General features: G+C 37.5%; 1 protein-coding gene across 3 annotated transcripts in view; it reads right to left on the reverse strand.

Moving 5' to 3' along the window:
• Positions 1–24,816, reverse strand: part of nrg2a (neuregulin 2a) — a 129,415-nt gene that overhangs the window by 7,765 nt on the left and 96,834 nt on the right. Inside the window, exons 5-9 of one of the 3 annotated variants that reach the window (XM_052104319.1) lie at positions 18,259–18,317; positions 11,908–11,931; positions 8,006–8,108; positions 393–528; positions 164–291 (exon numbers count right to left, since the gene is read on the reverse strand). In XM_052104319.1, coding sequence (XP_051960279.1) covers positions 164–291; positions 393–528; positions 8,006–8,108; positions 11,908–11,931; positions 18,259–18,317 — 450 coding nt within the window. Of the gene's footprint in view, positions 1–163; positions 292–392; positions 529–8,005; positions 8,109–11,907; positions 11,932–18,258; positions 18,318–18,699; positions 18,777–24,816 lie in introns of all 3 variants that reach the window. The other 2 variants (XM_052104320.1, XM_052104321.1) reach the window with 2 other exon arrangements.

The following is a 24,816-nucleotide window of genomic DNA, read 5'->3' on the forward strand; positions in this document are numbered from 1 at the left end:
AAATTCTGAAACTTTCTAGTAACGTTCCAAAATCGCAAAATATCCTTAAAGGGAGGTCAGATTTAGATTACTTCTGGGGACAAAATTGTCCTAAAACTATTTCTAAGTATGAACACACACACACACGGTATGGTAAAGCAGGCCTTGCTGTCAGGGAATGTACCTGTGAGTGGAAGAATGCGGTCGGGTGGAGGAAATGTGAGATCTGGAAGACTGCCGGCTGCCAGGAAAAGACACCTCTGCTCCGTGTCTAATTACTCTCTCAGTTGCTGGAACATTCTTGGAGATATACTGCAGTTAGGAAAGAGAAAGAGCCCTTCTTTTTAGACGGCTGATCACTAAAGAAGGTATGACTTCACAAGCAATGTCATTTAGTAAGAAGTGTGACGTACATCTACCATGGGTATCTCCTCTGGACCAGGTCCTGGGTGATTCGGTCCGTTGGCCAGGTTCCGGTTGGGGTGATCCACACACATATTCTGCCTCATATGATTGTGCATCTTCTTCCTCTGTTTCCTGGGGGGGAGGCTACAGTGAGGCAGTGTCACTCTCTCAGACACCGGCCCAGTCACATTTGTCATGTCACATTTACAAGTTAATTGGCATGGAACTCCTTACCAGTGCTGCTGCTCAACTTAAAGCTGCACTTAGTAATTTGTTATTTTGTATTGCTAGTGGATACAACATGGGTCTTAGAGTTCATACTGATACCTATCAGGTAATGTCACGCAAACATTGTCTGCTATCGATGGCAAAGTTTTTCAAACATGATTAATTTATTTTGCAACCAAACGTGTCCAATAATTGGGTGGTTTTCCAAAGCTGCCATCATGAGGGGGACTCCCCTTATTAATAAAATAAACAGTGTTTTCTTCATCCAATGTGAGTGTACATCATTTTAAAGTAAAATATTTGTCAAATATACTATTCATTTCATTAGGTGTAAATATACAGTATATATCTAAAATATGTATTTACAAATTTTGGAAAATAAATATATTCAAAATATATGCCAAAATTACTATTAATTTCATTAGGTGTTAATTTATTTATTAATTAATGTGTTAATCACATGCGATTAATTAAAAACGGTTAAGGAATAAATTTGTCTTAATCATATTTTCTGTTAATACAGCATAAACACTTGTTGGGAGGCCGGAAGCTTTGTAATGTGTTCTCCTGGAGTCATTACAGTGACGGACACACCACAACAGCGCTTCCCTCTCAGTGATAAAATGATGGAGAAAAATCCTCTTGGTACAAAACAAGCCAAGATGGGACTTGTGATAGACATTTATCATGCACATTTTAATTACCACTGAAGCACGGCAACTATCACTCCACTTTTCCCATGGAATTTAAAAGCGGTACTGGATGCTGGTGTTGACGCTCTTATGGGAATCATGAACGCAGCTTCAAGATTGCTGTTACAAAGTGGATTGTCACAGTCTACCGGCAGATTAATATTGAGGGGATGACAGTTTAAGAGATTTAATACCCATTGCAATAAATACTAAACCTATTGGGACTAAAGCCATCTTTACACAGCAAAATTGTCACAGTTGCATCTGAAGTGGAAATTAGGTGTATTTTCAAAGAGCATTTATAAAATGCATTTACACAGTAGTTGCAAATGCATAAATAATATTATAAGATGAATATGTTTAATGTAAAATTCTGAATATAGAAATACGAAATGAATGAAAATATGAATAAAAACTCAACCTATGGGATACCAATTCTTTCAATAAGTCAACCTCTCAATTAGACTTTGGGAAACATTTAATGTTACTTGAATAGGTGACATAATATTTAGGACATATTTGAAAATGTTAATAAAGCGTTATATTGTTACTTATTTTTTCTATTTCTTTCCATAAATGGAAATAAATGCATTTTGAGAGGAAAATATGTATATATTGTGTCAACTATCAGCATTTTCATAATCTGCAATTAATCGAGATTAACAAAAAAGAATATGTGATTAATTGTGAATACATCGACTGACAGTACTAACATATAATAATAATAATAATAATATATATGCAGTTGAAGTCAGAAGTTTACATAAACCTCAGCCAAATACATTTAAACTATTTTTTTTTTTTTTTTTACAATTCCCAACATTTAATCACAGAAAACATTCCCTGTCTTAGGTCAGTTTGGATCACTACTTTATTTTAAGAATGTGAAATGTCAGAATAATAGTAGATAGAATTATTTATTTCAGCTTTTATTTCTTTCATCACATTCCCAGTGTGTCAGAAGTTTACATACACTTTGTTAGTATTTGGTAGCATTGCCTATAAATTGTTTAACTTGAGTCAAACATTTTGGGTAGCCTTCCACAAGCTTCTCACAATAAATTGCTGGAATTTTGGCCCATTCCTCCAGACAGAACTGGTGTAACTGAGTCAGGTTTGTAGGTCTCGTTGCTCACACATGCTTTTTCAGTTCTGCCCTAAATTTTCTATTGGATTGAGGTCAGGGATTTGTGATGGCCACTCTAATACCTTGATTTTGTTGTCCTTAAGCCATTTTGCCACAACTTTGGAGGTATGCTTGAGGCCATTGTCCATTTGGAAGACCCATTTGCGATCGTGCTTTAACTTCCTGGCTGATGTCTTGAGATGTTGCTTCAAAATATCCACATAAATTTCCTTCCTCGTGATGCCATCTATTTTGTGAAGTGCACCAGTCCCTCCTGCAGCAAAACATCCCCACAACATGATGTTGCCACCCCCATGCTTCACGGTTGGGATGGTGTTCTTCAGCTTGCAAGCCTTAACCTTTTTCCTCCAAACATAACAATGGTCATTATGGCCAAATGGTAAAATTTTATTAGACCAGAGGACATTTCTCAAAAAGTAAGATCTTTGTCCCCATGTGCACTTGCAAACTGTAGTCTGGCTTTTTTATGGAGGCTTTGGAGCAGTAGCTTCTTCTTTGCTAAGCAGCCTTTCAGGTTATGTTGATATAGGACTAATTTTACTGTGGATATAGATACTTGTCTACCTGTTTCCTCCTGCATCTTCACAAGGTCCTTTGCTGTTGTTCTGGGATTGATTTGCACTTTTCGCACCAAACTACGTTCATCTCTAGGAGACAGAATGTGTTTCCTTCCTGAGTGGTATGATGCCTGCATGGTCCCATGGTGTTTATTCTTGAGTACTATTGTTTGTACAGGTGAACGTGGTACCTTCAGGCATCTGGAAATTGCTCCCAAGGAAGAATCAGACTTGTGGAGGTCCACAGTTTTGTTTCTGAGGTCTTGGCTGATTTCTTTTGATTTTCCCATGATGTCAAGCAAAGAGGCACTGAGTTTGAATGTAGGCTTTAAAATACATCCACAGGTACACCTCCAATTCAGTACACCTCTTATCAACAACCAATTGGCTTGATATAATTTTTTTTGAATTTTCTGGCACAGTTAACTTAGTGTATGTAAACTTCTGACCCACTGGAATTGTGATATAGTCAATTAAAAGTTAATCAATCTGTCTGTAAACAACTTTTGGAAAAAAATACTCCTGTCATGCACAAAGTAGATGTCCTAAATGACCTGCCAAAAATATAGTTTGCTAATATAAAATTTGTGAAGTGGTTAAAATTTTGTTAAAAAGTGGTTAAAAAGTGTATGTAAACTTCTGACTTCAGCTGTGTATATATACACTACCGGTCAAAAGTTTTGAAACACTTGACTGAAATGTTTCTCATGATCTTAAAAATCTTTTGATTTGAAGGCGTATCCCTAAATGTTTGAAATTAGTTTTATATATATATACATTTATATACACATTGCTGTGAAAAAGTATTTGTTCCCTTCCTGATATCTTCTATTTTTGTGTATTTTTCAAACTAAAATGTTTTAGATCTTTAAATGAGCTATAACATAAAACAAATGCAACCTGAGTAAACACAAAATACAGTTTTCAATTATAATATATATATATTTTTTAAGCAAAAAAGTTATATCCAAAAACTATATCTCCCATTTGAAAAACGAACTGCCCCTTTAAACTTAATAGCTGGTTCTGCCACCTTTATTCCAGTTATTCTTCTGATAACTGGAGATCAGTCTTTCACAACACTGTGGTGGAATTTTGGCCAAATCTTCTTTGCAGAACTGCTTTAGTTCAGTGACATTGGAGGGTTTTCAAGCATGAACTGCCCGTTTAAGGTCCTGCCACAGCATCTCATTTGCGTTGAAGTCAGGACTTTGACTAGGCCACTCCAAAACTTTCATTAAAAAAAAGTTTAACTTTAATTGAGCCATTTAGAGGTGGATTTTCTCCTTTTCTTTGGATCATTGTCTTGCTGCATAATCCAGTAGTGCTTGAGCTTTAACCCACAGACTGATGACAGGACATTCTCCTTTAGGATTTTCTGGTAGAGAGCAGAATTCACGTTTCACTCAGTAATTCCCTAAGTTAAGTCACCCTGACCCTAAGCAGAAAGCATCCCCACATCATTAGACACTACCAACACCATGCTTGACAGTAGGTATGGTGTTCTTTTTGTAGAATTCTGTGCTTGATTAACACCAGATGTAATGGGACCCCTGTCTTCCAAACAGTTTCATTTTAGACTCATCAGTCCACAGAACATTCTCCCAAAAGCTTTGAGGATCATCAAGGTGTGTTTTGGCAAAATTCACACGACCCTTAAAGTTCTTCTGGGTTAGCAGTGGTTTTTGCCATGCCATTCTTCCATGGATGCCATTTTTGGCCAGTGTTTTTCTGATAATGGAGTCATGAACAGTTACCTTTATTAATATGAAAGAGTCCTGCAGTTCCTTAGATGTTGTTCTTGGAGGGTTGGCCACTTCTGGGAAGGTTAACTAATTTGCAAAATGTTCTCCATTTGGAGATAATGGAGAACATTAAATCTTTGGAGTCCCAGAGCCTTTGAAATAGCTTTAACCCTTCCCAGACTGATGTTTTTCAATCACTTTTTTTCCACATCATTTTTCCAGTTGGTATTGGATAAATAATTGCTTCAATAAATAACATTATCATTTAAAAACTGTATTTTGTGTTTACTCAGACTGCCTTCGTTTTATGTTAGATTTTGGTTTGGTTTCGGGTGGAAATTTGTACTTTAATTTACCAAAGTGGCATTCAGCTGATCACAAAATAGAGTCAGGACATTATTGATGTAAAAAACAGCACCATCAATATTCGAAAAGAGTTATTTGTTCAAATCTAGACAGGCACCATTTCCAGCAGTCATCACTCCAACACCTTATACTTGAATAATCATGCTAAATTGCTAATTTGGAACTACAAAATCCCTTGCCATAATATCAAACACTGCTTTTTGGCTGTTTGGTTCGTTACATGAAGCTTAATATTGTCTTTGTGTTTTTTTTTTAGTTGCCACAGAATGCAATAGACTGGCATGTCTTAAGATCAATATTAGGTAAAAAATGGCAAAATAGAAACTGTAGAAACTCATCAGTCAATCATTGTTTTGAAGAATGAAGACTATACAATGCTTGAAATTGCCAAAAAGCTGAAGATTTCATACAAAGGTGTATACTACAGTCTTCAAAGACAAAGCACAACTGGCTCTAAACAAGGACAGAAAGAGATGTGGAAGGCCAGGTGTACAACTAAACAAGAGGATAAGTACATCAGAGTCTCTAGTTTGATAAATAGACGCTTCACATGTCCTCAGCTGACAGCTTTGTTGAATTCTACCCACTCAACACCAGTTTAATTTACAACAGTAAAGAGAAGACTCAGGGGTGCAGACCTTATGGGAAGAATTGCAAAGAAAAAGCCACTTTTGTAACAGAAAAAGTATTGAGTGGGCAATGAAACAGACATTGGACAACAGATAATTGGAAAAGAGTGTTATGGATCTTAACCCCATTGAGCTTTTGTGGGATCAGCTAGACTGTAAGGTGCGTGAGAAGTGCCTGACAAGACAGCCAAATCTATGACAAGTGCTACATGAAGCGTGGGGTGAAATGTCACCTGAGGATCTGGACAAACTGACAGCTAGAATGCCAAAGATCTGCAAAACTGTCATTGCTGCGTGTGGAGGATTTTTTGATGAGAACACTTTGAAGTAGTTTAAGTAGTTAGTAATCTTTCATGTTATTAATGTCCTGACTATATATTGTGATCAGTTGAATGCCACTTTGGTGAATACATTTCTTTTATTCAGTATTTGCAATTTCTTTCCATAAGAGCAAAATCTGTAAATTATTCCAAACTTTAGGCTGCCAGTAAATGTATGTAAACTCAGCAAAAATAAGAAACATTCCTTTTTAGGACACTGTATTTTAAATATAATTTTGTATAACTTCAAATAACTTTACAGATCTTTATTGTAAAGGTTTAAACAATGTTTTCCATGCTTTTTCAATGAACCATAAACAATTAATGAATATGCACCTGTGGAAATGTCGTTAAGACACTAACAGCTTACAGATGGTAATTATGGTCACAGTTATAAAAACGTAGTATACTAAAGAAACCTTTCTACTGACTCTGAAAAACACCAAAAGAAACATGACCAGGGTCCCTGCTCAGACAGTGATAGGAACTTATAGACAGTGATAGACAGCGCTACAGGGAGACTGGAAGGACAGCGGATCATACTTGCAGTGGCAGACCACATGTAACATAACCTGCACAGGATCGGTACATCCAAATATCACACCTGTGGGACAGTTACAGGATGGTAATAACAACTGCCAGAGTTACAACAATCTCTGCTCTGACTGTCCGCAATAGGCTGAGAGAGGCTGGACTGAGGGCTTATAGGCCTGTTGTAATGCAGGTTCATAACAGACATCACCGGCAACAGTGACGCCTATGGGCACAAACCCACCTTCGCTGGACCAGACAGGACTGGCAAAAAGTGCTCTTCACTGACGAACCACGGTTTTGTCTCACCAGGGGTGATGGTCTGACTTGAATATACCGTGGAAGGAATGAGCATCACACCAAGGCCTGTAACTCTGGATCGGGATTGATTTGGAGGTGGAGGGTCTGTCATGGTCTGGGGCGGATTGTCACAGCATCATCGTACTGAGCTTGTTGTCATTGCAGGCAAATCTCAATGCTGTGCATTACAGGGAAGACATCCTCCTCCCTCATGAGGTACTCTTCCTGAAGGCTCATCCTGACATGATCCTCCAGCATGACAATGCCACCAGCCATACTGCTCATTCTGTGAGTGATTTCCTGCAAGACAGGAAGGTCAGTGTTCTGCCATGGCCAGCGAAGTGCCCGGATCTCAATCCCATTGAGCACATCTGGGACCTGTTGGATCGGAGGGTGAGGGCTAGGGCCATATCTGGGAACTTGCAAGTGCCTTGGTGGAAAAGTGGGGGTGCATCTCACAGCAAGAACTGGCAAATCTGGTGCAGTCCATGAGGAGGAGATGCACTGCAGAATTTAATGCAGCTGGTGGCCACACCAGATACTGACTGTTACTTTTGATTTTGACCCCCCACCCCGTTCAGGGACACATTATTCCATTTCTGTTAGTCACATGTCTGTGAAACTTGTTCGGTTTATGTCTTAGTTGTTGAATTGGTTTATGTTCATACAAATATTTACACATTTTAATTTGAAAGTGAGAGGATGTTTCTTTTTGCTGAGTTATATATATATATATATATATATATATATATATATATATATATATATATATATATATACACACACACATGTATTTTAAATATTTGTTAAAACCACTATTAATTTCATTAGGTGTTAATTTACTTGAAAATATATATATTAAATATTTTGGAATATGCATTTTAAAAATATTTGTTAAATCTACTATTCAATTCATTTTGTGTTAATTTAAGTGATAAATATATATAAAATATTTAAAACATATATTTAAAATATTTCGAAATACACAAATTTTATATATTTTAAGTAATATAAGTACTATTCGATAGGTGTTCATTTTTTCAAGTGGAAACATATAACTCACAGAAATCTAAAATATATGTGGCTGCCGTTGTTCTTATACTTACTTGGTTTTGCAGTAGGCCACCACACAGACTATGCCCACCACCAAAAGAGCCACACAGATGCCGGTGATTGTCAGGACTCTCTTCTGATAAAGCTCCTCTGCCTCTGTACAGTGTCACACAAATGCAACACAAAAGAAGACAACTATCAGTCTCTTCTCCAATTAAAACACTCTCGTAAACAGTTCCCACTGCTGCAGCGAATCCTCAACCATGCCTTTTAGCAATACATTTGAGATAAACCATGTAAAGCTTATAGGAACATATTCATTCTATCAGGCATGTAACATGACTCAGAATCGGTAACAGAGCCGAGCAGAGCTGCACTCTCATTACTGTTGCTGTATGGAGATCAGGATTAATCGCAGCATAGGCACTAGGCTTAGGCTTTACACAGGGCTCTAATGGACCAGCTCAGCAGTGGAAAGTGCTTGCATGAGGCATAATGCGTATCATTATCTGGACATGTGGGAATCGGCCTATGCTTGAATGATCTCCTGGTGAAAATGCATCTGTGATTCCATGGATGCTTTTCTCCACTGGAGTGCATTGTAATTCAGCCCAATTTACAAGCCCAGCCTGCATTCCAGTGAGTCAAAGTTACAATATGCCATTGAAATGTAGATGAATTTACAGGACAGGTTCCTTTAAGAGATGATCGTATACAGACACAAATGCAATCATCAATTAAAGGGATAGTTTAATCCTATCATTAGGCAGAACGCTAGCCTCATTTACCATTCACTTTCATTGTATGAAGGAAAAACTTTAAGTGAAAGTGATTGATGACTGAGGCTCACATTCTCTTATTTTTGGGTGAAAGGTTCCTTAAATTATAGTTTATTAGTGTATCCATAACCATTCAAAGCATGGATGTTTAGCAAGCTTTAAAACATGCTGAATTTTGGGTACAATTCGAAAAGAAATATTTTTCAAATAATAAACTATAAACTATATCCAGCCCTTGTCTTTCCCTTGGAAATGGGCCTTGGGTTGGTCTCATAGACCTTCCAAAAGGAAGAGAATGTGTCTGAAATGCAAAAGTCTGGGGACTGGTTAGTGGGAAATATTTCATTATCAATAATTAAATAATCCAGCTGTCATTTGCTCAGTAGTACAGAGAGAGGAGGAAAAATGGTCAGAAAACATTATTTCTGAAGGGGCTTGTGTTCTCTGTGGTGGCAAATGTGGATCTGAGTAACTTTGGCTCTTAAGAAACCACACAACTTGACTTCACAGAGGGCCTAGTTTACATGTACCATAAAATGGATCATTTTTAAGGAAAAACAAGGGCTGTTTTTTATAAGCAGAGAACAGACGATTGGGAGAGGTCATATAAACAACATAATTATGGGACTAATGCAGTTTGGCAAGCTAGGGCACCAGGATTCTGTTTTTTTTTCTTTCAAACCTAACAAAATCAAGAATAGAAAACAAAAGAGACACTGCATCCAATTTGGAACCATTATAACATACAGCTGCAGAAATCTCATTGGTACAGGAGAAGAATGGCAAACTAACATGCAAGGACATAGAGGCAAAATAGAAAAAGGAGGAAATGGAGAGAGGTAAGATGGTAAAGGAGAGAAAGGGGAGAAGAGGAAATTTAGGGGAAAAGGGGAGGAAATCTAACAATTTTTAAAGAGCTAGTTCACCCAAAAATGGAAATTCTGTGATTATTTACTCTCATGCCATTTCAAACACTTAACTTTCTTTCTTCTGTATCACACTAAAGGAAATTTTAGGCATAATGTCAGCCTCAGTCACCGTCATGTCACAGTCCGTTCCTAACATTATGCCTAATGTCTACTTTTGTGTTCCATGGAAGAAAGTAAGTAATACAGATTTGGAACAACTCGAGGTAAGTAAATAATTACATGACAATTTTTCATTCTGTGTGAACAATACCTTTAAAAAAGTCAAGGGAAGTCTTGTCTGCAGCACTCATCCATATTGCATTGAAATAATCTTGACATGTCTGTCAAATTACCTTTGTTCAACTCTATAAAATATCATCTGGGGAAGTTACAGCATGCTTTAAAAAAGTCCTAGCTGACGTGGCCAGATTTTATCCAATTTTCCAATAAAACCAATCTCATCTCTTATGTCAAACATCATAATGGGTAGCCCAAAGATTTTGATGTAAAACCAGAGAGTGCATGCGTGATGGAAAATGATGAACACTTGAAATAGCTTGATACAAGGCTTGCCAGGTGTAACATAATTAAATTCAATGTTAACACCACTCTAGTGCACATAAACAAATTCACTTGAAGCTCCGCGCTTGTTATGTTTACTGCTCCATAAATACCAGGTTGGTGTGTAAAACAGACACAAATCACCCATACATAATGCTAACTTTTACATTTTGAGGCAAGCTGCTTACGCACAGATGAGGAAACATGTGTATCATAATGTTGACCGCAAAAACAAATTTATTTACTAGATCTTTAAGTTTTTCCAACTAATCTTATAAATTGCTCAGTACACAGATCAGTATTCTGACAATACGTTTTCTGAGGTGGCAACAAAACGTATGTCTTTTAAAGCTGAAGTGTGTAATTTCTACACCACCAAATAGAATTTTAAAAAAAATGATGATTTTCAAGCAGGTTATCGAACACTCTCCAGTCTTTCATTGATCAGGAAAACAAATAGTCCTGTCCCAAACTCTGAGGCATTTTCAAAACATTGCTCTCTTTGTTTGAGCATCCTGATCTGCCCGAAACAGCAACATTGGCCCAATTAAGTAATTACAATTTACATGAAATCAACCTACAAGTGGTTTGTTTCATTGCAGTTCATTTTGCATATTAAAGTCGGCATGAAATAGAAGTTGCGACTGACTTTACTTAATACGTATTGTGACGTATTTCCGAGTGAAACAGCTTATCGAACAAGTAGGGTGGGGACTTGAGTTCATCCATTGGTTGTTGATTGGATTGTGAAAATACGGGCACTGCATAGCGGAATGGAGGCAGATCTGAAAGTGAGTTTGCAGTGGACACACATACCACGTGATGCTAGAGTCAGAGCCAGTTATCGGTGAAATTGAGCAGCGATCTCAACACGTTTATGATCAAACTGAAAACATAAATGCACGAGTACATGGAGGTCTTAGCTTACAAAGAGGATGTAGCCGTTGAAAAAAGAGTGAGTAAAAAATACCTATATTTTAACATTTTAAATCTCAATACACTAAATATAAAGGGAAAAAAACATGCTGTGCATCCCAAGATAACTGCATTCAAAAATATATATATAAACTGCATTCAAGCCAGCTGACCCGTAACCAAAGAAGTATAGGTTGAGGAATGGTAGTTTTGAAGGAAAACAGGAGAAAATACACCTTGCCATCTTCACCACATGCGATTGAGGCTTTGTTTAACTCTACGCAAGGTTGTGGTATTTATAAGACAGGGGAAGGGTTTAAGCTGACTAAATGACTGGAGACGTCACCAGAGAGAAGTCTGTCATTTCAAAGGAAGATCGTGTTACGATATATTGATTAAAGATTTAGAGGTCAAAAATAAAATAAAAATAAATAAAACATATGCATGGACGAATCATTCACAATAAGTTTAAAAACATGCATTTAGAAAATAGATAGGGTGAATTTTCATTTTATGCCGACTTCAACATGGGATGAGAGAAAGAAAAATGTACACACTTCAGCTTTTAATAGCTAAAACACAATGAGTCATAAGAAACTTCTTAAAGACAAGACAAGGGCTGCAGATAAAAAAGGGCTACAATACAGAGCAATGGCTGATTGGTAGATTTATTTGTTAATCAATTTGCTCATTTGCTTTAGAGTCCATCAGAGAGAGGCAAAGGAGGTGTGTCAAATGGAATGAGAGCTACACAGTTCAGTCTGGAAATCAGATGAAAGGATTGGTCCATACCCATAAATTCAATCCCAAGAGACTCTGCCAGTTCAAAGAGTTGATAATTGAAGAGCAAAAACAAAAAACAGAGAGAAAAAAGAAGAACAAAGTTTAAGAGAGAGATATCCCACCCTACACAGAAACACATATGGGCATTATGAAAGTGGGTTGAGAATTTTGTACACATCAGGCACATACGTACTTAGTGGTGATACATATGTGCATACTGGAGAACAGCATGTGATTAGAACATGCAGGTTAGAGCAAGCATATGCAGAATGAAATATGGGTTTCTAAAACATGATTTGGAATTATAATTACGAGTAATAAAGAAGAATTATTATTATCAGTTATCAAACTAGCATCTAGCATCAAACTAGTAGTTTATTTTAGTATTTATTGCATGGATTAGGACTTAAATGTTTTAAGACGAGCATTTAGGTTAGTAGATTTATTTATTTTTGATGAATTAATGTAATTGTGAGAATTCACAGTTAGATGCTGAAATTTATATTGTTTAAGGGGTTATATCAATTCTTTAATCAAAATTATTATTTTCACGCAGTAAACAAAACAGTTTCACTATACAAAACAAGCAAGTAGTATGCAGGAATGCAAGTGCATTCAAGTATTTGTTAAATGTTCAACTATACAATTATATTTTCTCTGATGTGTCTTACCTGTGGGGCACAGAGACAGTTGATATTATTCATAAAACAATTTGAATTGTATATTGGGTTTTGTCATTTGTTAATCACAAGATGCCAAGTACACTCTGGGATGTGTATATTAGTAAAACATGCAATCATATACAACAGTTTATTCAGATAGATATATTAGACAATGCAATTAAATGAATATTTTGGGTTCAATACAAGTAAATCTGACTTCTCAGCATTTGTGACATATCAGATGGTCCCTCGTTTGTTAAAATAAAAAGAAATGTAAGACACTTACAATGGTAGTGAATAATAAAGTACACACTTTTTCAAATGTATATTCACGTAGAGGTTAACATTATACATATTAACAGCATTATAGAGTGATAAAATCAATAACTTACCTTATCTGTGTAAAGTTATATCTAATATTACAACTTAACGTAATGCCGGTTGACCCTATAATCTGGTAGATGGCGTAATGCCAGTAAATCCCTGATTTTATCACTCTAAAATCATATTAACATGTTTATTTGTGTCTATACATTTGTCTTGTGGCTATACTTTTGAAAACAATTTTTTTAATTGTTATGGACTGGCACCATTAAATTCTATTGTAAATTATTTTCTGTGAGCACGATTTTAGCCTCTTTTTGTTTTTTATTAAACAAGGGACGAGTCAAAAAAATTGTAGTTAAAAACTTGTAATTAACCCAGAACATTCCTGTAAGAGTAAGATATTATTGGATTCAAATTTGCATGAATGTAAGTTTGTATGTAGTGCACATCCACAACTAGCACAAGACTTGATATTAATCGGACAAAGAGTATGGGGATAGTGGCTTTCATTTTAGGAGCTCTGCATGCTATAACTGGAGGTATCTAATAATGGCTTAAAAATATTTTCTTGCCAAAGGGACCTTGGGATTAGGATAATACAAATATTTCCATTAATGGATGAGCGAGGAGCACTTTTACATGGACAGCTCACATGCCTAAAATTAGCTGCAACAAATCCCCACTGTTGTCATGACAACAAACTTCCATAGGCTTGGGTCTGATTGAGTTGGTATAGATGTTCTAAAATAGGGACTCCCAAATATGATAATCCCCTTGCCTGGGATGCCCTTCACTGCATTATACAGCAAGCTATATATTTACATATACAGTAAATAGAGCTATTCATACTGTGTGGAAAAAAAAATATTTTGGAATTTTGTTTTCAATGCCAAGACAGAGAACAGTAATGTCTGATGTAATTGACATTAAACCTGATAAAAAGTAGTTTAAATTTGACAACTACAGCAGATGGGAAGATTTTAAGCAATTAACAATACAAATTTGGAATATGTGCTTGTGAAAAGCAGCCAAGATATTCTTTAAAATGTAATCTCTGTGTTAACAGCTTTTTGTCTCTCAAATTTACATTGGATCCCAGTTCAAAAGGCAGTGCTTTGGATAACTGTAGACAATCCCCAAACAAACTGGAGGCCAGTTACCCTTCCTACTATTGATGTCAATGTTCTCTTGTTGAAGGCTTTAGCTCTCTGCTATAGCTCTAATTGGGAGAGCGATTAAAGTTCTCTCTTCAGCGGTGAGTGGAACAGGAAGTGAAAGAAGATCCAGAGAAGACAGCTCTGAGGACATGTCTGCTTACATGCTTTCTCTGAAGGACTATCTGCACACAGACGGCATACTGGGATTTACGGATGGGCTTTCCATGTCGAAGTGACAATTTGTCAGGTGTGTTAAAGATTAAAAAATTCAGATAGTGCACTGAAATAAGGGACACCTTCCTTTTCTATTTCTCAGTCCCTGGTGACAAAAGCTATGTTTTAATGATGGACCATACCTCTTATTCTCTTTTCAATGCAAACCCAAATGCAAGTCCAATGTCCCCAGTATAGATTCCAACACTGATAATTAAATAGATTTGTTTTTGTGGGTTCTAAGGATAAAATGGCTAATTATAGCCATTTATTGTTATATCATACCCTATAACGCTGTGTGTATCAAATATGATACACAACATTTGACAGCTCCTGTTTCACTCTCTGTTCAAGCTGATGAGCCAAACAACCTATGGCATGTAAGTTTCACATGTTTATGGCACCATATAGTGATTATTTGTGAAAACAAGTGGTCACAATGTTTATATTGATCTATTTAATATGATTGCGGACTTGCATGAAAAGTGACTCTTATGTTGGGATAAATGACAGCTTATTTTAATAATTTAAAAGTCACAGTAATAATTATATTGTTATTGATATTTTATAATGAGTATTTGCTGAATTGACTAAGGAGAGAAAGTTCTCATTGCCAAACTCTTAAACATTTGGTATCTCTGAAAAGCCCAGGGAGTCCTCTGATAATACCCTAATATTTACCACTGTATGGGCTAAAATGTTTTAATAACAAATGTCCTACACAAAAAATCAATAGCTGGGCCACGGAATAATGACCTTAAAAAAATTATAAAAAAAAAAATAATAATTTAAAGTTTGTCTAATGGTATTAAAAATCTATTACACTCACCTAAAGGATTATTAGGAACACCATACTAATACTGTGTTTGACCCCGTTTCGCCTTCAGAACTGCCTTAATTCTACGTGGCATTGATTCAACAAGGTGCTGAAAGCATTCTTTAGAAATGTTGGCCCATATTGATAGGATAGCATCTTGCAGTTGATGGAGATTTGTGGGATACACATCCAGGACACGAAGCTCCCGTTCCACCACATCCCAAAGATGCTCTATTGGGTTGAGATCTGGTGACTGTGGGGGCCATTTTAGTACAGTGAACTCATTGTCATGTTCAAGAAACCAATTTGAAATTATTCGAGCTTTGTGACATGGTGCATTATCCTGCTGGAAGTAGCCATCAGAGGATGGGTACATGGTGGCCATAAAGGGATGGACATGGTCAGAAACAATGCTCAGGTAGGCTGTGACATTTAAACGATGCCCAATTGGCACTAAGGGGCCTAAAGTGTGCCAAGAAAACATCCCCCACACCATTACACCACCACCACCAGCCTGCACAGTGGTAACAAGGCATGATGGATCCATGTTCTCATTCTGTTTACGCCAAATTCTGACTCTACCATCTGAATGTCTCAACAGAAATCGAGACTCATCAGACCAGGCAACATTTTTCCAGTCTTCAACTGTCCAATTTTGGTGAGCTCTTGCAAATTGTAGCCTCTTTTTCCTATTTGTAGTGGAGATGAGTGGTACCCGGTGGGGTCTTCTGCTGTTGTAGCCCATCCGCCTCAAGGTTGTGCGTGTTGTGGCTTCACAAATGCTTTGCTGCATACCTCGGTTGTAACGAGTGGTTATTTCAGGCAAAGTTGCTCTTCTATCAGCTTGAATCAGTCGGCCCATTCTCCTCTGACCTCTAGCATCAACAAGGCATTTTCACCCACAGGACTGCCGCATACTGGATGTTTTTCCTTTTCACACCATTCTTTGTAAACCCTAGAAATGGTTGTGTGTGAAAATCCCAGTAACTGAGCAGATTGTGAAATACTCAGACCGGCCCGTCTGGCACCAACAACCATGCCACGCTCAAAATTGCTTAAATCACCTTTCTTTCCCATTCTGACATTCAGTTTGGAGTTCAGGAGATTGTCTTGACCAGGACCACACCCCTAAATGCATTGAAGCAACTGCCAAATGAGATGAGAAATTGAACAGGTGTTCCTAACAATCCTTTAGGTGAGTGTATAACTATGTATTATAACTAATACAACTATTTTCTACCACTATATTTTTTTCATTTAAAAGATTATGATACAGATTTATTACAACAGTAAACAAATTAGATAATCACTAGTTTCTAAAAAAAATTTAAGAAACGAATACAAAACGAATATCAATATTATTGTGTAAGGATCAGAAGTATCAATATTTCGAGATTGATTTGCCCATCCATACTATTTTTCCTCAAGCTGCTTGAGCTGTATTTATAAGCACCTACAGTGCCGCATTTTAAGATTATACATTTCTTCAGTTCTAAAAATCCTTTAAAAGTAACTGCACAGTTTCAGTATCCAATGTTTGTTGACAACGAACAATCCATGCATTTTTGGCTTGCAAAGACATGATGATCTATCATGATATGTGTAACACATATCACATTCCAGGATGCTTAATCATGACAAAACATAACATGACACAGGATGTGTCATTTTATAATATTTCTTGATTTGCAAGTGATTCTGTTTTAATAACATTTCATATTTATTTTTTTCTTTTAAACAGGGAGCAAATCTGTTCTGTTTTACATCCAACTGTGTAAGCTTCCCATCCTAGAACAGTTGTGTTAACATGAATCTTTTGAATTGTACCTACTGTAATTTTTGTTTTTTCTTAAACAATAAATATGTTAAAATTAAGGTCATGTTAAAATGTAAACAGCGGCAGAATAGCAACATTGTTCAGAGCACAAAGGCTTGATTATAGGCACCAAGCGGACATATGCAAGAGCCAGTAGCTCACAGGCATGAGCTGTCAGGTGTAGTGATCCCTTTGCCTCCCTCTAATCTAGGTGTTATTCTGCAGTTGATGGACATGTGCGGTGGAGATGCTGATGTGTAGGCTTATTTGGTTCAAATGTGTCACCTCGGGGAAGTGGAGCTGTTTAATTTCACAACATAATTAAGGGGAGGATTTTGGAAGGGGGTGATATATTGTGTGCAAACTACTGTGATGGGTAAAATAAACAGAGAGAGATAAACAGTGCTTCTTAAAAAAAATTTTTTTTTGCAAAGTCTGGTGTTTCTCTAAAATACTAATCGCATCACATTACTAAATGATTGATACAATACAGAAATGCTTAGTGATCATCATAGGTTATTGCTATCATTTCAGACAAAAATTAGTTCTCCTAAAAATCTTCTTCTGATGAGTTTCACCTAACTTAAACCAAATTAAGAATGATGTATAAGCAGTTTTAATTACGAAACTGCAAATCTCAATAAAAACATGCATTTTAGCAGTACAGTTACAGATTAGATTAAAATAATTTGAATTATGTGAATGCAATTTTGATATACATCCAATTTATTTTGTAATTTAGTTTAGTTTAAATATTATCTTATTAATAGCATCTTCCCCATATGTAGTATATGGATATATTTATATAGCAATCTTGACAAATCATTCATAAAAATAAAATATTAGCTACCATTTCATGATTGTTATTGTGCAATATTTATATCTCATTTTAGCTGACCAAATACATCTTGTGCTATCTAGTTTGTGGTCTAGTTGGACACTCTATAGCATGTGTTTAATGGTTAGTAAATTCACACTAACTATTATTTCTAGTTTAATACGTTATGTATATGTTAAGCAGTGATGCAGCCTATTTATTACAAGTGTTTCCATTGTTTTTCAATTCAAACATCAATCAAAATGATTGAGTTTTGTGTTTAATTTACTAAAGTACATGCAATCATACTCGAAAACATGCATCACTGATCATGTTACAGGATAAAATGATTTTCAATGTACAATTAACCAATGATGCAAGGAAGGTGAATGCACACTGGACCAAATAAAACTGATTAGGTATTAAAAACTGATGAGTTTGTTAGACCAGCGAGTAGATGATTAACCATGACAGAATTACATTCGACATCTCCAGTTTCAGCATGCAAAATGGACAGACGGACAGTCAGACAGAAGAAGAAGTGGACATACGGTAGAAACTGGCCATAACGTAGGTTTGACAGCGATCACCAGTAAAGTCATTCGGACACCTGATGAAAGGAAATAAAACCATAGAAAGAGAGAGAGAAGGAAAGAGGTGGAGAAAAAAGGGGTGTCAAGCAGAGAGGAGAAATGCCAAAGAAAGAGAGAGCGAGAGAGAGAGAGAGAGAGAGAGAGAGAGAGAGAGAGAGAGAGAGAGAGAGAGAGAGAGAGAGAGACAGGGGAAAAAGCAGAGAACATGGAATTAGAACAACAGCGCAATAATGTACAGCAGAAGCAGAGGAACCCCACAGGAGCACCACTGTGTCCGTTTCAGGACAGACTGAAGCCAGCAAGCCTTGGGAGGCAGAAGAGGGCAAGGGAGAGACAACAGTGGTAACTCAGTGACAAACCAGTCCTCTGTTTGCAGCTGTACATCTCAAGTCAACATACTTTTATTAGGTTTGGGCACGTATAACCGCAGGGGCTCTGTCTGCAAGCACCGCGGGCCGAAGTATCCGTCCGGACATCTGGGGGTGGAAGGAGAATTGGAAAAGATGATACACACTGAACACACAAACATATAAAGACATAATACACATAAAATATTATGCACAACAACTTGGGAAACACATCCGCACGCGCCTGCATACCGTAGCCACTCCAACCTTCCAATAGTGAACCAATTATGCAGCCATAATTAGTTTAATATGCAGGATAAGTTGCAGGGTGGAATGATGCAACCATATTTTCTACAGACTTTTGCTGCCTCTTGGGAAGTATGGTAATTATGATGTCATGTGTTTAAGTAATTTTGGTGGGAAAATAATGAGCATGTTGGGCAATTTCCTTTTTCATATTTTGTGCTTATGCAAAACAAAAAAAAAGAACAGCGAAGAATGCACACTAGGTGTGGAATTGTATGTTTTATTTATTTATATTATTCTCATGCTGCCACAGATAATGATGGGAAATGTTGTTTTATAGTACATGCCCGTCACCTCAAAAAGCAGCTACATAAATTAGCAGTTTTTATTAATCTTGGTTGATGTTGATTTATAAATACAGTAGGTCTATACTGTTGTGTTAGTGTAAGTTCATAAAGCATTAAAGGGTTAAAATAAAAAAGTATGTAGAAATTAACAATAACAAAGACTAATACATTCTGTAAAAGTATTGATGTTATATTGTTAACTGCTAATGTTAAACTTAAATGTTAAACTGTTAAAGTTCATTTTGAAATTCATCATTGGCATTCATTAATGTAACTGTATACAACCTTTTGGTAAAATGTTACCATATTTTATGATAAGCTTTATCACTATACATACACAAAATGCATATAAACTAAATCGTATAGTCAAATTACCATTTACCACTTATTCTGATAAATACCAATTTTCTTCAGCAGTTGTCAAATTGGATATAACTTTACACAGAAAAGTGATTTTATCCAGTAAAATCATGTTAACACACTTAATGTCTGCAAATTGTGGCTACACTTTTGAAACAGTGAGTATTTTTAAGTTTATGAATTGGCCTCATTCACTTCCATTGTGAAAGTGCCACACTGTAATCCCAGAAAGAGGGAAATTAGCTTAATTTGTATTGAATCTGGAGTATTCCTTTAACTGTCATGCCCCCAACTTGGAAAGTCAGAGCTTTAAGAAAATCCAGAGTTTCCCACTGGTAATTACATTGTGGTGGCGTTCATGAGTGCTAACCTTGTAAATACAATCGTTCCGACACGACTTGAAGACAGCATAAAACCACCAAAGCTATATCTGAGCCAGCAAGCAGTATTCTCATATATGGTTGCCTGATTATGTCATGGCTCTCATTCATGGGTCTGATTGGACAATTATGCTTATTCATGTTATTCCAGTAAACAAATTATCGCTCATCAGTGTGTAATGAGCATTGTGGGGATGATGTTTTCACAGTGCTAATTCCATTTACTCGGTATATGCTGCAGTCAGGTATCATCACTGATGAATGGCCACATTAAATTTACAGGGTAAACAGAGAATGTATTATTTTGTGTCACCAGTCTATCTGCTGTATGCTGCCTTTCTGCTCTTCCCCAGTATGGGAGGGAATCTTTGCTTGAATGTCCTACTGAAAAAAAAAAAAAGAATTCTTAAAAGGGGAATGGTCTCCCAGTTTGGCCTAGTTGGTTAGGCTGGTTTGTTTTGCTGGTCTTAAAGGAGTTATGCACACCTATCAGCTAGTTAAGGTAGATAGCTAAATGCTAGCTTTTAATTATAATAGTTTAGAATTTTTTATTAAATATTTATTTCTATATATTTTCATATATATTTATCTATATTTTATTTTTTAATTTGTCCATTAATTTAGTTTTCATTAGTTTTCACTGTATGACTGTTTTAGTTGAGTTTAGACAAGATTTGTTATGCTTCTGCTCCTGCTGCTGCAGTGCAAGTACAGAGACTTGCTACTTCTAGAACATACACAGACATTCTGAGTTAAGCATGTGGACATGCTGCTATGGGGGTACAATCCCCCAACAAATCATGGAAGTTGTACAAATGTATAACACAAAACCCCAAACAAGTAGATCTACCACCAAGACTTTGTGCTGCTGCTGCTCCGAAGTTTCATGTGCACAGTGTATGCTAGCTAGGTGTTCTTCGGCCTGCTGGGCTGAATGGCATAATGCAAAATAACTAAATCTCTTTGTTTCTGGGCCTGCTTGGCTGAAAGGCTTAAATGCCTTAATGTTTATCTGGACCAGGAAAGCCCAGAGCTTTTTTAACTAGTGACTTAACACAGCTATGTGTGGACTTATTTAAACGAATGACCTTAGATAATGATGTGTGCCAGAGCTTCATTGCCTATTGCTTACCTTGATAAAGACGTGCTTCTGTTTGTCATGGTCAAAAGCAGACATAACCATGCAAGCTGATAGAAGAAAAAGCCCCAGCAACCACCTAAGCAAATGGGATTTTCAGAAAAAAATCGCAGCTCACAGCGATGAAAATGGCTGACTTGCAAACTGAGTAAATGTAAATGTTAGGCAAAGAGAGAGTGCGCAAGTTGATTGCCTACCCGACTATTCTTCAAAAGGACCTACAGTATCAGCTTACACCATGTGAGCCAATTGGCTTGACATATCACATGTGTGTGAGCTTATTGGCTTAAAGATAACATGTTCATGTTCAAAGAACATTTCCTAAGAAGTTTCATGCCTGAACTTAGTAATTTAATTAAAAATGTTATTTAGTTTAAGACAATGTTCACAATAATTTGTTTTTGTTTGCTAATTCATCATGTTTGAAAAATAAGTAAACATGGCCCTGCATCATTTCCATGTACAATCTGAAATGCAATTGTCCTTGTGTTCTGCTGACTGAGAGCAAGTCGCGTCGCCTTTGAAGTAATGTAATTTGGAGATTGTACAAAGTAACATTTATCATATAAGTGGATAACAGTCACATGAATGCCACAACAACATGGGACACCCTCTTGATGATTTTGAGTTGAATGGATCACATAACTGCATCACATGAAAACAAATACATCATAGTTTTTTATTAACTCAATTTTCCCTGTCCACACTACAATGCGAAGACTGCGTTTTCAAATTCATCCACTTGGCAGAGCGTTTTCGAAATCTCAGTTATCGCTAGACAAAAACGCCATCTCAGTGTGGATGGATGTCCAAAATGTAGCAAAATGAATATGGACGTAATAGCACTGGAATGGCTACGCTGGAAGACCAGCTAGACCAGCTGAAAACTAGCTTGGCCAGGCTGGGAGACAAGATAAACCTTCTTAAACCACCTAAGACAATCAAATCACATTAGCCTGTTTTAAGAATTATTTTTTTCTTTAAATGTAAAAAATGTCAGCTTTGAAGTAGGATGTGAGGCATTACGCATGACACAATACATGCAGCTCACACACGAAGCCTTTGGTAAGTTTATAGAATGTAAAATGAGCCAAAGTTCAGGTCGTAACCTCTTCCCTGCGCAGCTACAGAGCCATGTCACTGCCTGGCACGCGGCAAAACACTGAAATGTTAACATCTATCAGAGGCAACTGAGACCCTGGGAATAACAGAGAGAGATGGTGGGAGAGCACTTTGTACTAAACCATGGCCGTCTGCACTGTGTGTGTACACACATACGGTTCTGGTCGTTGGGGGAATAAGGGAGGGAAGATAATATTACCCCTCCCTCATGGAAGTGCAGACATGTTTTAAGTAACAGGTACGCCACTGAGGGGGGGGGGGTCAGAGGTCATGGAAACAATGTTATCCTGCTGGAGAGTGCCAGAGGGGCGACCCAACGTGTGTGCACACGTGTGACTCTCAGTCAAGTGTGCACTTCTGGGATTATAACTCCTCAACTTTCCTTTCCTTTCATTCATTCCTCTCTCCAGCCCATTCCCACCAAATGAAGAACATATACTCACTGTTATGTCTGTCTGTGTTCTTTATTTGTCAAAAGTATACGGTTTCATACCTTTCCTTGCGTCTTTGACTTAACTACTATAAATGTGGTAATGCAGTAATATTTTCAAGTTATTAAATGCTGTGATGTACACTACTAGTAAAATGTTTGGAAACCCTTGACTGAAACATTTCACATAATCTTAAAAAGCTTTTGATTTGAAGGATTAGGCATAAATGCTTGAAACTTGTTTTGTAGACACAAATACATTTTGGCAACATATGAATTTCTTGACATAAGTAAACTTTATAAAAATAAATAATAATAATTAAACAAACAGTTATACAAATAACTTTATTTAAATTTGATTATTTATTATAATAAATAGTAATACAAATAAATAAATAGATTAGTTGGATTGTATAGTGAACAAAAAGCAGCCAACAATTACAACAACATGGAAAACAGTTTGGAAATTGTCCCAGTTGAATACCTCACCAAGTCGGATGAGAGAATGCCTAGAGTCTGCAGAGCTGGCATCTTTGCAAAGGGTGGCTACATTGAAAAAGCTAAAATTCAAGACAGTTTCAATGTTTAAAATGTTTGGTCACTTCATAATTTCCTTACTTCCATTTGTGTTATTACAGACTATTATTAAAAAAGCAAAGAAAACGAATCGGTTACCTAACGTAACCTCGGTTCTCTCTAGAAGAGGGAACGAGTATTGCGTAAGCTAGCTTACGCTACGGGAAAGATTCATCTTTTCTGAGATATTGAAGCCAAAAAATTATCCTTAATTTTGTATCCATTGTCAACGCAGTGCAGCAGCTGCATACCTTGAGCGGGATAGCTAGCGAGCTCATTGGTTGCTCTGCGGCAACTGCTGCAGCCTATAGACGAACTTGAGTGAACTTGCGTCCAATGACAGGCGCCCGCGCCGTCACTGTATCAAAGCCCGCCAGAATGGGCGTGGCTAGAGTGCATATAAGCGCAAGTTCGTAGGCTGGAACCCTGGTTTTCATTGAATGAAGCGAAAATTGCTCGTGGCTCGAGCACGGCCGGCTACGCAATACTCGTTCCCTCTTCTAGAGAGAACCGAGGTTATGTTAGGTAACCGATTCGTTCTCTTACGAGAGGTTCTCTCGTATTGCGTAAGCTAGCTTACGCTACGGGAACCCATTGTCAACGCCGTGCGCGCCAAGCATCCACTGCATGAACGCCGGGGGTGGGGGGACCTGGGGGAGCCCTTGTGAGTGGGGGAATAATATTTGGCCGGCAAGAGTGCGGGCCAGTGTGTGTGTAATACATAAGCACCTAGTGGGAAGGGAAAGACAGAGCGGCGGTGCCGGTCTGTGTGGAATGTGTCCCGTCAGTGCAGCTCACCAGGGGAGCTGTAGCGTATTAAACCGCTAGTAGCTTTGCCTGCAGGGCGGGCACTTCCAGATTGTAAAATCTGACAAAGGTGGAGGGGGAAGCCCAGCCCGCTGCCACACATATGTCGTGAATGGAAATCCCACTGGACCATGCCCACGAGGAGGCCATGCCTCTAGTGGAGTGAGCCCTAATGTCTAACGGGCATGGCAGGTCTTTTGACGCGTACGCGGCAGCAATAGCGTCCACTATCTATCTAGACAGTGTCTGTCTCGAGGCGGCGAAACCTTTGGTGCGCCCTCGAACGAAACGAAAAGCTGCCCAGAGCGTCTGAAAGAGGCGGAGCGCGCAGTATACAATCTCAGTGCTCTGACTGGGCAAAGGAGATTGGCGTCGCGTTCGCTATCGGATGCTGGCAGTGCCGATAGGGAAATTATTTGTGCTCTGAAAGGAGTACCGATCACCTTGGGGACATAGCCGTGTCTAGGCTTTAAAATGACCTTGGAGTCACTTGGTCCAAACTCAAGACACGCAGCGCTGACAGACAGCGCGTGAAGGTCTCCCACATGTTTAACTGATGACAGAGCAGTTAGAAAAATGGTTTTGAGTGAAAGGTATTTCAAATCCACGGATTGAAGTGGTTCGAAGTGCTTCTGTTTGTCATGGTCAAAAGCAGACATAACCATGCAAGCTGATAGAAGAAAAAGCCCCAGCAACCACCAAAGCAAATGGGATTTTCAGAAAAAAATCGCAGCTCACAGCGATGAAAATGGCTGACTTGCAA

The sequence above is a fragment of the Xyrauchen texanus genome, chromosome 34, assembly GCF_025860055.1.
Source record: "Xyrauchen texanus isolate HMW12.3.18 chromosome 34, RBS_HiC_50CHRs, whole genome shotgun sequence".
Classification (NCBI taxonomy): domain Eukaryota; kingdom Metazoa; phylum Chordata; class Actinopteri; order Cypriniformes; family Catostomidae; genus Xyrauchen; species Xyrauchen texanus.